Source organism: Hippocampus zosterae, chromosome 14 (assembly GCF_025434085.1).
Source record: "Hippocampus zosterae strain Florida chromosome 14, ASM2543408v3, whole genome shotgun sequence".
NCBI lineage: Eukaryota > Metazoa > Chordata > Actinopteri > Syngnathiformes > Syngnathidae > Hippocampus > Hippocampus zosterae.
The window spans coordinates 3955598-3968263 of NC_067464.1; the positions used below are offsets into that span (position 1 = coordinate 3955598).

The 12666-nt window shown below is 45.5% G+C and overlaps 1 protein-coding gene across 4 annotated transcripts in view; it reads left to right on the plus strand.

The window, feature by feature from the left end:
• slc8a3 (solute carrier family 8 member 3) overlaps positions 1–12666 on the plus strand; it is a 39222-nt gene that overhangs the window by 22095 nt on the left and 4461 nt on the right. For all 4 annotated transcript variants that reach the window (XM_052086540.1, XM_052086541.1, XM_052086542.1 and 1 more), the window contains one exon: positions 4979–5085. In XM_052086540.1, coding sequence (XP_051942500.1) covers positions 4979–5085 — 107 coding nt within the window. The remainder of the gene's footprint in view (positions 1–4978; positions 5086–12666) is intronic.

Consider the following 12666-nt stretch of genomic DNA (forward strand, 5'->3'; position numbering starts at 1 on the left):
TATATGAGAAAGAAAACAAAACCTCTCTCGATTTTTTAATTTTTTTTCTGGTATGAGTAACGGGATTACGCTTGTTTGAGTGACGAACCCCATAACAGGTGAAAACAGTGAAAGAATATGGAAAATAGAACGGGGTACTACGATTTAAAATGTCTGTGATAAAACGGAATGATTTCATATCACCGCCATCAAACTTGAGAATCAGAAAACGCCCTTCAATTCCGAAATGACCCACGCAGGGGTGTCAAGGACAGCCCCTTCGTCAGTTTCTAGGTGACGCGAGGTGACGGCTTTCGTTGGTGCCCTGCGGGAAGGTTCTCGTGCTGATGCTCTTTGGTGTCAGAGTTTGTACGGAGAGAGCACTCGGGAAAACCTTGGAGAGCGGCGTGCGGAACAAGAAATTAATGGCTGAAGAACGATTGCCTCCGGCTTCGCGATGATGATAGACGTTCCGGGTCAACGAGAAACCGGAGTCCGGGTGATGCGCTCCTTTGGCAGCAGGCGGCGTGACTCACACGCCGCCCGCGCTGCATTTTATCAGCAGATTTATAAACAGACTTTCCGGGACAGGGCGGACGGCCATTTGAACGTCAGTTCCGATTACGTCGTCTGCCGCGCTGCTTGCTAATGTTGATGAAGATTACGAATGACGGATGGTGGCGACACGCTCGCCGGGATGGAATTAGCGTTCAGACTCCCCGCTGCCTCCCCCCATTCCCCCAACTCCCCCATTCCTCAAACTGAGGGCCGTTCATCCCACCATTATTGGCAGAGACAATAGTTAATCTTTTTCAGACTATGAAGTGGACGAACAGGAGAAGTGGGAGGAGCGTGCCCATAATCTCGTCATAGAACGCGCTCGGTCCAATCGTCATACTCCCTCATCCTCGACCTGCTGTCAAGGGGAGATACAGTTGGAAATACATGCCTGAGTGGACATGGGAAATTGTATTAGTCCTCCAATAAAATCCACACTTGGCGATGTATAAATGATACGCGCGGCTCTATTTTATCGATTAATGAAATAAACGGCGGAGAAGGTACACAGTGATGAACGTGCTCGCGTCACCCCATTACGGCGGCGAATCCTCAGACCGATGATCAGACGACTTACTGTCTATATCGGATAGCGTGGGCAAAACGGTGTCGATATTTAGCATTTAGCTTCTGATGGGGGGCTCATTTGGACAAATTCTCTCATTACAGGCTTTATGCGAAGAATGCAAAAATACGCACCAACGACGCCCTTCCTCAGAATCCGCGTAAGAACATACTTTTTCTTTTTCCGTGTACTGTACTTTGTATACAGCGGCGGTTGTTTTAAAGTGCGCTCTATAAATACAGTTGAGTTGAGTTTTGAGCCAGGTCGACTGCAGGCTGACTCACAGATGTCCAGCGTCTCCACCAATATAAACGATATCCACCGAAAGAAGGTTAACCTGGCCGTTAACACTGCGCCCCCGCCCGTCAGCCGATATTAACAGCCAGGCTTGCTGCCGACCGGCTGCACAGTGCGGGAGCCTTAAATTAGCAGCCAACGCGCTAGCAGATAGTGATGTGTCGTTCGCGAACGAGCCGGCTCCGAGAGCCGGCTCTTTGAAGTGAACGATGGGAGCCGGCTCCCACCTCATTGGGAACCGGCTCCTCATTGGGGAGCCGGAAGGGGAGGGTTACACACGCACGCAGGCACACACACATATTCAGAGATTGGAACTTTTTGACAACCTTGTTTTGAGATGGGTCTTTGTTTTTATTTTTGTAGCACTCCATGTTGAGTATGTTCAGAAGAATATAAATAAAGCCATATAAATAATAAATATTTGATATGTCTATTTTTTGCACTTTTAGTACTTCATTTTACACATATTACGTTATTTCTGGTATTAAATTAATTTAAGCAACAAAAAAACTGAGGAGCCATTTGGGATCCTAAAGAGCCGGCTCTTTTTAGGGAGCCGATCCAAAAGAGCCGGCTCTCTAAAAGGAGCCGGAATTCCCATCACTACGAGCAGAGAAGCATTTTGTGTTGGCGGGCCGGCCGCCAACCCCCCCTTTTTTTCCCAGCCGGGGATTCCCCGTGACGCCAATACGTGTACAGGTAAATGTGTCACCTGTGGACAATTTTTTCCTTTGGTTTTTATTTGCTGTTGATTCACAACGAAAGTGTCGTGAATCGTATCGTCGTTGGAATGAATCGTCTTCGAAACGGGAGTGACTCGTGTCGCAGTTGAAGCGAATCCTTTTGTAATTGCGGTGAACCCTCTTGTATCACGTGTTGGCGGCGTATCGTTACGGTGCCGTCACGAAACAAAGTCTTTTTTTTTTTGTATCGCGTCATAATTTCAGCACTCTGCGATCTCTGTTGTAGCATTCTAAATTCTTTACAAAGATATCACATTGCTTGTCAGGCCTACGGTTTTGAAAAAAAAAACTGCCGGATCACAATAGTGTGCGTGTGTGTGTGTGTGTGTGATATACAAGTGTGTACATGCATCACCCCAGGCTGTGAATAGAGACCACAATTTTGCTTTTTGTCACATATTCGTGAGTTTGGAGTGTGTGTGTTTTGGTTGCCGTTGAATGTCACAGTCAACACACACACACACTCCCCCTGGAGAGAAATGTCCCTGACTATTTTTAGAAGTGTATCCTCCTCTGCCTGCCTCTTCTCAAACAGTCATGCCTGTCGACGAGACTAATCCACCTACGACGACAAAATATAAAACACACACACACACACACACACACGCTTATATTCTTGTTCATTCAAGTCATGCCAACCTTTTCGGATTCATACCACCATCCCAAGACATTAGCATAACCGAGTTTAGCTAACATGAGATATATGAACTCCTTTTGTTGCACTTTTTCTTTGGCTTTAGTAAACCGATGCCTATGCCACGACACCATATCATAGAATTCGTAATTCTCCCCAAAAATAGGCGACTAAATGTACAGTAAAAGTCTCGTTCAAATTTACAGAGTTTGTATCGCTGTCTTGAGACATTTATGTAGCCATAGTCAGAATGTACTGTGGAACCGTACACGTATTGGGAACGCTACCAAAATACACCTCAAAAGGGGCGCAAAACTTTCTGTGACTCAATTAACTCTGCCACTTTAGATTTTTCGGAGCGTCAGCAAGGCGCGAACGGGGAAGGATCTTACGTCGTAAGTAGTAACACTCCATCGTCAACTTTACAAGTTTTGATAACGAGGAAATAAAAATCCCTCCTGGCGGACTAGCGAATGAGCGGCTGGAGTGCCGCATCGGCGTTCCGTCAATCAAACGGGCACGGGTGAGGCGGGCACGCCATGGCAAAGACAAACTTTTCACTTGGCAGCTTTGCTAACTCGCCAGCCGAGCAGGAGCAGATGCAAAAGTTATGACTGTGAAGATGCGCTTTTTTTTTTTTTTTTAAGGGAGAGATGGCAGATGATGTTTTGCATAATGCATGGCGGAAGCCCATTTTGGAACATCAACACACTCCAAAAAAGAAAACATGCTGTGCGATACTGACAGGATTTGGTATCACTTTGAGTAAGTGTAAAGTCAATGTCACTGAAACTTCTGGAGAGTATTTGAATGACTAAGATGGATTCATCATCAAATTGCTAAATGCGAATGAATGACCTTTCAAGATTTTTGTGTCATCGATACGAGTCCAAATAGTGATACTTTTTATGATTTATGTGGGTGTGTTATCAAATTAGTGCATATAAAAGAAATGATAAGTTTTTATATTATCAATAATTACAGCAGGTGTGTCAAACTCATTTTTGTCGCGGGCCACGTTGTAGTTACGGTTTGACTTGGAGGGCACGTGATGAATTTTGGGAAACCATTATAAATGTTAAAATCACCTCCACGTTACTTACTTATATACATAAGTCAAGAATAATGACTCTTATTGTGGATTACATATGACAATTTGAAATTTTGGTTCAGACTTTAGCAAGCATCATGGAACTTGACATGCTTGATTTGCTTTCGCGGGCCGCCTAAAATGATGTGGCGGGCCAGATCTGGCCCCCGGGCCTTGACTTTGACACCTGTGATATATATAGTACAAGCTCATAAATGTATATAAAACCTTTGACCGGTTTCCTTTTTAAACCTGTTTTCTAGCGCCGTTATGCAATACCATTGTCGTCATTGGGGAGAGTATCACGATACTGTCGGATTGTGAGCTGCACTGCTAGTTTAACTAGGATAACTAGTTTTAAAATCAGAAGTCAAGAATAATGACTCTTATTGTGGATTACATATGACAATTTGAAATTTTGGTTCAGACTTTAGCAAGCATCATGGAACTTGACATGCTTGATTTGCTTTCGCGGGCCGCCTAAAATGATGTGGCGGGCCAGATCTGGCCCCCGGGCCTTGACTTTGACACCTGTGATATATAGAAGCTCCTAAATATATATAAAACCTTTGACCGGTTTCCTTTTTAAACCTGTTTTCTATCGCCGTTATGCAATACCATTGGCGTCATTGGGGAAAGTATCACGATACTGTCGGATTGTGAGCTGCACTGCGATAAAGATGAGAAACCTCAGTGCAGTTTACTTCTCGCGTAAAACACACACATACACACACGTCGGTGGGTTCCTTGGGGGCCGGCAGAGGTGTGAACTTCTCGGTGTGTGTGTGTGTGTGTGTGTGCGGAGTGCAAGTGTCATCCCCAGCTGGGCTTGCCACGCTCGTGCGCAACTCCAGGGTGCGATCCGTGGCAGCGGCGTCGATAAATTACGGTGACTAATTCTGACACTCTCGTGCCTTCGTGCCACGCGGAAAATCCACCCCAAAACAAATTTCCTTATATGGGACTTCCTGTCGGCCAAAATGCAGCATTCGCCACTCCTTACCTGCTCCCCCTGAAGAATCTAACTTCCTGTATCCTTCCATCACATATTAACCTCCTCTTCTACTTCTTCTTCTTCTTCTTTTCCTCCTCTTCCTCGTTGGCTCTTCCAGCAAAATTATTCAGGTGAAAATCATCGATGACGAGGAATACGAGAAGAACAAGAACTTCTTCCTGGAGCTGGCAGAGCCTCGTATGGTGGATGTGAGTCTTCAGAAAGGTGCGCTGCTCTCACGCTTGCTTTTTGGCTAGCACCTCTGCTCCTTTTTCTTTCTTTTTTCTTTTTTTTTGGGGGGGGGGGTCCTGTCCTTCTTAACTCGAGCCTCATTTCACGCCTTTTGTCCAAATAACAATACATTTCTTTGTCATTTTGACTCCAAAAGGAACAACTTGAAGTGAATTTTGTTGGCAAAAATAAAATGCTCGCGCTAATGCTAAATAAATGTAGTTGACCATTTTTACATTAGATTATTTGTTTTAGAAAATGGACAACAACAAGAAAACGGCATTGACTGCTTATCCTGACCACTTGCGCAAGGAATTTTGAAAATTTGGCACACTTTGGTTTACATCGCTGTTTTTTTTGTTGTGTGAGCTGATGCTAACGTTAAAACTGCCGAGTACCTCCATTTATTTATTTATTTATTTATTTATTTATTTATTTATTTATTTATTTATTTATTTATTTATTTATTTATTTATTTATTTATTCATTCATTCATTCATTCATTCATTTATTCATTTATTTATTTATTTATTTATTGGGTCACGCTGTCATCAAATGAGATTTTACCAGAAATTATCTTTACGTTTATTCGGACTTCAAGGTTAAACATTTTGGAAATCACCCGCCGCGTAGCGCTAATGTTAGCTACAAGTGACGCCATCGTCATTCATCCCCGCGCGACTCATAGCTTACATAAGAGCATCTCTTTTGACCACTTGTGACTGTAGTTTGACTAATAATCTGGTTAAATGCCAATGCCAGTAAATCAAAGTCTTTTCGTCGTCAACTCTGTCCTCCCGTGCTTGCTAACGACTGGTGAAAACAAAACTCCCACCAAAAAAAAAAAAAAAAAAAAAATCCAAGTCCATCAGGTCTTTTCATGAGGCTGCCGTTATCTAATGCGGTGTTGTTATCTAACCACGCTGGAGGCCAGGTGGACAAGCTGGTGTGGAGGCAGCTCAGAATAGCGTCGGCTTAAAAACACGGACACTGCGGACGTTTTTCTTATAGGCTACGGCGGTGCTGTCCGAACAATTCACGGTGACCCCGACGAAATTCCTTTTAAGATGCACTACAGCGCTAGCGTATAAATGACTCCTTCGACGAATGAACTTAGTCTTACCTAAGACTAATCAACGCCTCCCTCAAGCAATCATCATCTTACGAAAAATAAATGCCTCCCTCAAGTGATTATCAAAATAAGACTAATGATCGCTCAAATGATCAAATCCACATCAACATAAGTCAAACTCATCAACTTCAGACAAATGTCACCATCAACCAATTAGCACCTTTTTCAGTCAAATAATTGTCTTCCGGGCGGCCCGGTAGTCCAGTGGTTAGCACGTCGGCTTCACAGTGCAGAGGTACCGGGTTCGATTCCAGCTGCGGCCTCCCTGTGTGGAGTTTGCATGTTCTCCCCGGGCCTGCGTGGGTTTTCTCCGGGTGCTCCGGTTTCCTCCCACATTCCAAAAATATGCATGGCAGGCTGATTGAACACTCTAAATTGTCCCTAGGTGTGAGTGTGAGTGCGAATGGTTGTTCGTCTCTGTGTGCCCTGCGATTGGCTGGCAACCAATTCAGGGTGTCCCCCGCCTACTGCCCGAAGACAGCTGGGATAGGTTCCAGCACCCCCCGCGACCCTAGTGAGGATCAAGCGGTACGGAAGATGAATGAATGAATGAATTTTAAAACAAAGCATTACTCGCCAGGGAATGGTGCCTTTTTTATTTTTTATTATTTTTTTTAAACCAGACGTGTGTGAGTGCTATTTTACTGCCATCCTGTTGTCGCGTTATTTGGAAAGGAAAGTTAAGGTTAAGTGATGAACCGTTGAAACCTCTTTCTGTGTCCCCTCTTTCTTCACAAATATCTCACGTTACAATATGGGCACCATATTGGAGCGACGCTCCATCTAGTGGACGCATTTTTCATTGCGCCTCATAATCCAGTGCGCCTTTTAGTGCGGAAAATACGCTACGTAGTGATTATTTATACACAGGTGCGGCTTGTGTGTGTACAAAATGTTTTTTTCCTTTAAAATGTTGTGGGTGCGGCTTATAATCGGGGCCTCTCCATCATCCGGAAATTACGATAACGCCTCCCTCAAAACAATCAACTGAAGAGAAATACCGCCTCCCTCAAGTAGTCATACACAATTTAACGTCAAACGTTACCGATTTAAGACAAACACACACACATACGTCATCTTTCAGAAAAATAAACGCCTCCCTCAAGCAACCGTCACCGGATCTTTCTCGGGGCTCGCAAAGTTGGCCTGTCGGCGCAAACAACGAGCTGCGCCGTTCAATAGAAAGTCTTAAATCAAAGGTGGATGAAGGAAAAAGGCAGGAGGACGATGATGGAAGCGCCGTTGGCTCCTGCCGCATACAGAGCGAGCAAACAAACAAAACAAAGACTTCTCATCTAATATTCATCCATTAACGCTCCCGCGCTCGGCCTTTAATAAGGCGGCCAAACAAACCCGATCATCTCTTATGAGCTTCCACGCGAACGCCGCGGGAGATTAGCATAAAGCGCCACGTTCATAAAAGATGAACGGAATGAAAGCTTTTCACGGTTTGGAGATTAAAAGCGCTCATTAGCGTCACAATGACACGGGCGTCGCTAACGTGAAGCGCGCGGACGCTCAGGTGGCTCGTCCGCATGAGGCTTTTACTTTTAGCCCGTCGGGTTATTGACACGCGGCTCTCCCGAGCTAGCGCCCGTCATGCCGCATCATCATCACTCAGCGACGTCTGAGCGGTCTTGCTTGGAGTCGGCGAGATACCTGAGTCATCGTCGACTCGAGTCTGCGGCACAAAAGCGCCGCATCAAACGCGTAAATACGATTGACTGCGTTTCGGTTAAAAAAAAAACGCGCCTTAAAATCCGGTGTGCCTTGTGTATGGTCATTACGGTAATACGTCGACCCTCAAGATGGCTCCTTGCTGGAGACACGCTTACAAGTTATCGCTTCCTGTTGGTTCAGTGAACTATGTCGCTGCTTTATGAAATGAGTTTTTGTTGCAGCTCTGAAAAAAGAAGAACTGTGGTGGTGTTTTTTTTTTTTTTAAACGCACATTTTATTAATGGTATTCACAGTCTCAACAAAAACGGGTACGTTTTTGTCCGTCTCCGTGCCTTTTTTTTAATTTATTTTGTAATTTCCGCGTTTGTGAATACAGTACACAAGAAAGGACGAAATAACAAACATTTCTGAGACAGTCCGGTTTCCTACATTTTACTGAAATCTTATCGTTCTGTTTGAACTACGCTCAAGGAAATGCCCAAATAAATTCTTTAGGGTGGCTATATAATTTATTTTGTGATTTCCTCGCTAGATTTTCCGTTTTGATTCATTATTTTCAATGTTTGTAGTTTCATTGAAGTAATCATTCATTTACGTTTTTCGGAGGCGGTCATGAACGCCTCTCAAGTCGAACGGATGAGCGTCGCTCCATCTAGTGGATGCTTTGATCATTGCGGCTCATAATCCAGTGCGCCTTTTAGTACGGAAAATACGCTACGTAGTGATTATTTGAGCAAGGGCCTTTTATCGTCTGTACGTGATGGTTGCCGGGAGGGAGAGTTTGTCTCGAGTTGATTTTCAGTCAAAAGTATTTATTTGTCTTGGGTTGTTTGACGGAGACGTTTATGTGTTTGTGCTGGATGTGGTGTTTATTTTTGTGATGTTAATGGCGTGCTTCAGGAAATGTGTTTATTTGAAGGTGCGGCACGTTATCTTCTCTCATGTCGGTGATTGCTTGGGGGGGAGGTATTTATTTGAAGTTGATGGTTGCTTGAGGGGGCTTGTTTGAGGGAGGTGTTTATTTGTCTTTGGTTGACAGTTCATTCATGGAAGAGTTTGTTTTAACTTGATCGCCGCTCGAGGGAAGTTGATGTCGATTCTTTCGACAGAGGCTTTTCGACGTCTTCAGTTGATTATTAGTTTTGATTATTTTGTTTGTGCACTGTTGTGCTTGCTTAAGGGAGACATTTACTCGGATTAGCCGGTGGTAATTTGAGAGAGGTGTTTATTTGTCTGAAATTGATGCGCTCCCCCCCCCCCCCCACCTGAGGAACCTCAATCCCGACGACTTCAAATGACATCATTTCAGGAAGGTCGTGCCCAAGGACTTTCCCTTGGCAGGCCACAATATTTCCATCTGAAATATGGATTCAATATTTGAGCAGCATCCCTCCGAGGTTTAGCTCTCCCCACTCGAAGCTTTTTCGCTCGAGCCAACCGCCTGTCATCCTTCCCGATTCATCGCTGCGTGAATCTCTCGGTCGGACAGAACCTTGAGCTCATTACGTCGGTTTTGCCAGGCGGGGGTCACGAGCTGCATAAATCCTGATGTTGCAAGCGGCAGGACCAGGAGGAAGAGAAAAACGAAGCTCAGCTGGGAATTTGAAGACTAAAACAGAACACCGCGTTGTACGCAAAGTGCCGGGATATTTTCCAGGTTTCTTTGGATCAAGCTGGTTTGGATCAGGTCTCGCTGGATCAGGTCTATGAATATATGGTTTGTTTGGATCATGGTCTGTCCGGATCAGGTCTACAGTATGAATATCCGGTCTGTTTGAATCAAGGCCATTTGGATCAGGTCCGTCTGGATCCGTTCTGTTTGATTTTGGTGGATGTACCAAAGACCAAAACAGAACACCGCGTTGTACGCAAAGTGCCGGGATATTTTCCAGGTTTCTTTAGATCGAGCTCGTTTGGATCAGGTCTCGCTGGATCAGGTCTATGAATATATGGCTTGTTTGGATCAGGTCTGTCCGGATCAGGTCTACAGTATGAATATCCGGTCTGTTTGAATCAATGCCATTTGGATCAGGTCCGTCTGGATCCGTTCTGTTTGATTTTGGTGGATGTACCAAAGACCAAAACAGAACACCGCGTTGTACGCAAAGTGCCGGGATATTTTCCAGGTCTCTTTAGATCGAGCTGGTTTGGATCAGGTCTCGCTGGATCAGGTCTATGAATATATGGTTTGTTTGGATCATGGTCTGTCCGGATCAGGTCTACAGTATGAATATCCGGTCTGTTTGAATCAAGGCCATTTGGATCAGGTCCGTCTGGATCCGTTCTGTTTGATTTTGGTGGATGTACTGTATATCGAGTGTGTTTGGATCTGGACTGTTTGGATCAGGTCTGTGAGTATCCGATCTGTCTTGATCAGGTTTGTTTGGATCAGGTCTCGGTCTCTCAGGTCTGTGTGGATTAGGTTGGATGAGGTCTTTTTGGACCGGAACTGTCAGAATTAAGGACTGTCTGGATCAGGACTGTTTAGATCAGCTCTGTGGTTTGAGGCTGTTTAGAGTTCTGAGGTGTCTATCGATACCGAAGGAAATCCAAATGGGTGCCGTCGAATCCTTTTAGCGGTCAGATTCGTTCACGATAATGACTCATTTCTTTATCAGTGGACCCTGCAGCCGTTACAGATGGCAAGGGGACCGCGGGGGGGGGGGGGGGGGGGGGGTTGGTTGGCTCCCAGCGGACCTTCCAGTAGGTTAGCGTCTTAGCGTAACCCCCGCAGGACGTAGAAGCTGTGGCAGCCCAATGACTCGCGACTTTCGTGAGCTTACGCCACAAAAACTCTCGTTGTTTACATTTGAGAAATTATCGTTACTGTTTTGTTTTGTTTTTTTAAGTAATTGTTCCAGCCTGTATGTAAATATTTTATGTAAATGTATGCCATATTATTAATTTGTGGGGTGTGTTCAGCGTGTATTTACATTGTGGGGCGTTTCTATTGTTTAATTCACATTTATGCGCAACGATTAGCATATTAGCTCGTTAGCTAAACTAACGTAGCCACGCGTTCGTCACATGTCGGATCAGTGGGGCGCATTGTTTTACCACGATTTACGTTGCAACGTATACGTGTTTTTATGTCCGTCTGTTTCAGTTTTACGGCTTCTTGACTCGCTGGTGAATAAATCGCTGGAAAAATATCAACGGTGTGGTCATTGAAGGAGTTGTCTGTCCGTCTAGCCGCCACGGGGACGCGGCGAGGGTGGAATAGTAATGAAAATCCCGAGCTTCTTTCTGAAGTCTGGCTTCAATCCCAGGATGCAGCGGGGCTCCTTGAATACAGATGACACAATTAGGATTGAACTCTTGGGGGGGGGGGGGGGGCACGAATATGTCGGGGGACTCTGGGAAAATATGGACTGCCGCGACTTCCATTTAACACCCCCGCTCTTAATACAAGAAGGGTTCAAGTGTTCATTATTCTTTTCATAATTAAGCCCCCCCCCCCCGTATTTACACCCGAGTCCCACCTTCCCACTCTTCTTCCTTTTTTTTTTTTTTAATGTTAATATCCTGAGATTTGAAAGAGTCGCGTCACGTAGAAAGGTTTTTATAGCCTTCGTTAAGGTGTCAAATTTTGAATTCCCAGAAAATACGCCATGTTTTTTTTTTTTTAATGAAGTCGGTGGCGTGTACGTGCTTGAGAGGTCCCGACGGCCGTTTGAATTGAATCTACCCGTCCGTGATTCCAACCTAACTTGGCGATTTCCTGATTTTGAAAGGTAGTACGTAACGAGAGGCTGCTGTGGTGTGTGCGTGTGAACGGCAACGACACAGAATCCGGGGAATGAAGACAACCTGGGATCTAGGCGGACTCTTATCGGTGACACTTTCCTTGGCTGAAGAGTCACCGCGAGTTGTCGTCTAGCAGCTGTTGCTATGGCGACAGCAGCAGTCAGTCATTGAGGTGCCAAGGTGTAATACATTCAAATGGAAGCAGACGGGGATAGAAAAGAGGAAGTTGCCGAGTGATATTCAGATTTTTTCTGGTACCACCCGGCAGGGAGGGCCGAGAGGGGGGAGGGGCGGGGGCAATGAGGGGCCAGCCAGCCATTCCATACCGGATCCTCATTATGTGGCTGTCACTGATGACCTTTCTCAAAGCTTCCTGAAATGCAAAGCAGCAAGTGCGATTCCGACGCCTTTTGCGCACACAAAATGGCGGCGAGGTTACCCATCGCCTCGGCGCAACACGTTAGTTTGTCTGGCGGAAAGTCGAAGGAGGAACGTGCTCGGTTTTGACAGCCGGGGTGGGGTGGAGGGCGTGTTCGTGATTTCGGAAGTTGCTCAGGAGTAAGCCAACTTTTACGAGCCGACGATGATCCTAAATTGCTTGTGTGCGCGTGTCTTTGCGTGTGCGTGTCATAGGATGACCAAAATCAAGTAAATCGCCACGCGCGTGTGAGCAGGGGAGCACTCGGCTCTGATCTTTAATGGCGCCGTTGTTAATATTTGATGCCGAAAGGCGTGTTGTCAGCAAAGAGCGGCATGATGACAAGGTTGCCCGGGCTTGGCGGGCTGGTCACACGCGGTGCATCCAAGCAACCTCGCACATGGGCGCCGCGCTCCCTCCTTCTTGATCCGCCTCCACATTCACGCGTCAGCGCTTCGGTACGCGTCCGTACCACTGCTGCGCTTTTATCATAGAGCGTCTCACGCACTCGAGAAGATTCCACATTCACTTAGACGTTCAGTCACACATTGTCATAGATTTACCCGGACAAGTTTAAAAAAAAAAGACTCGACACGAG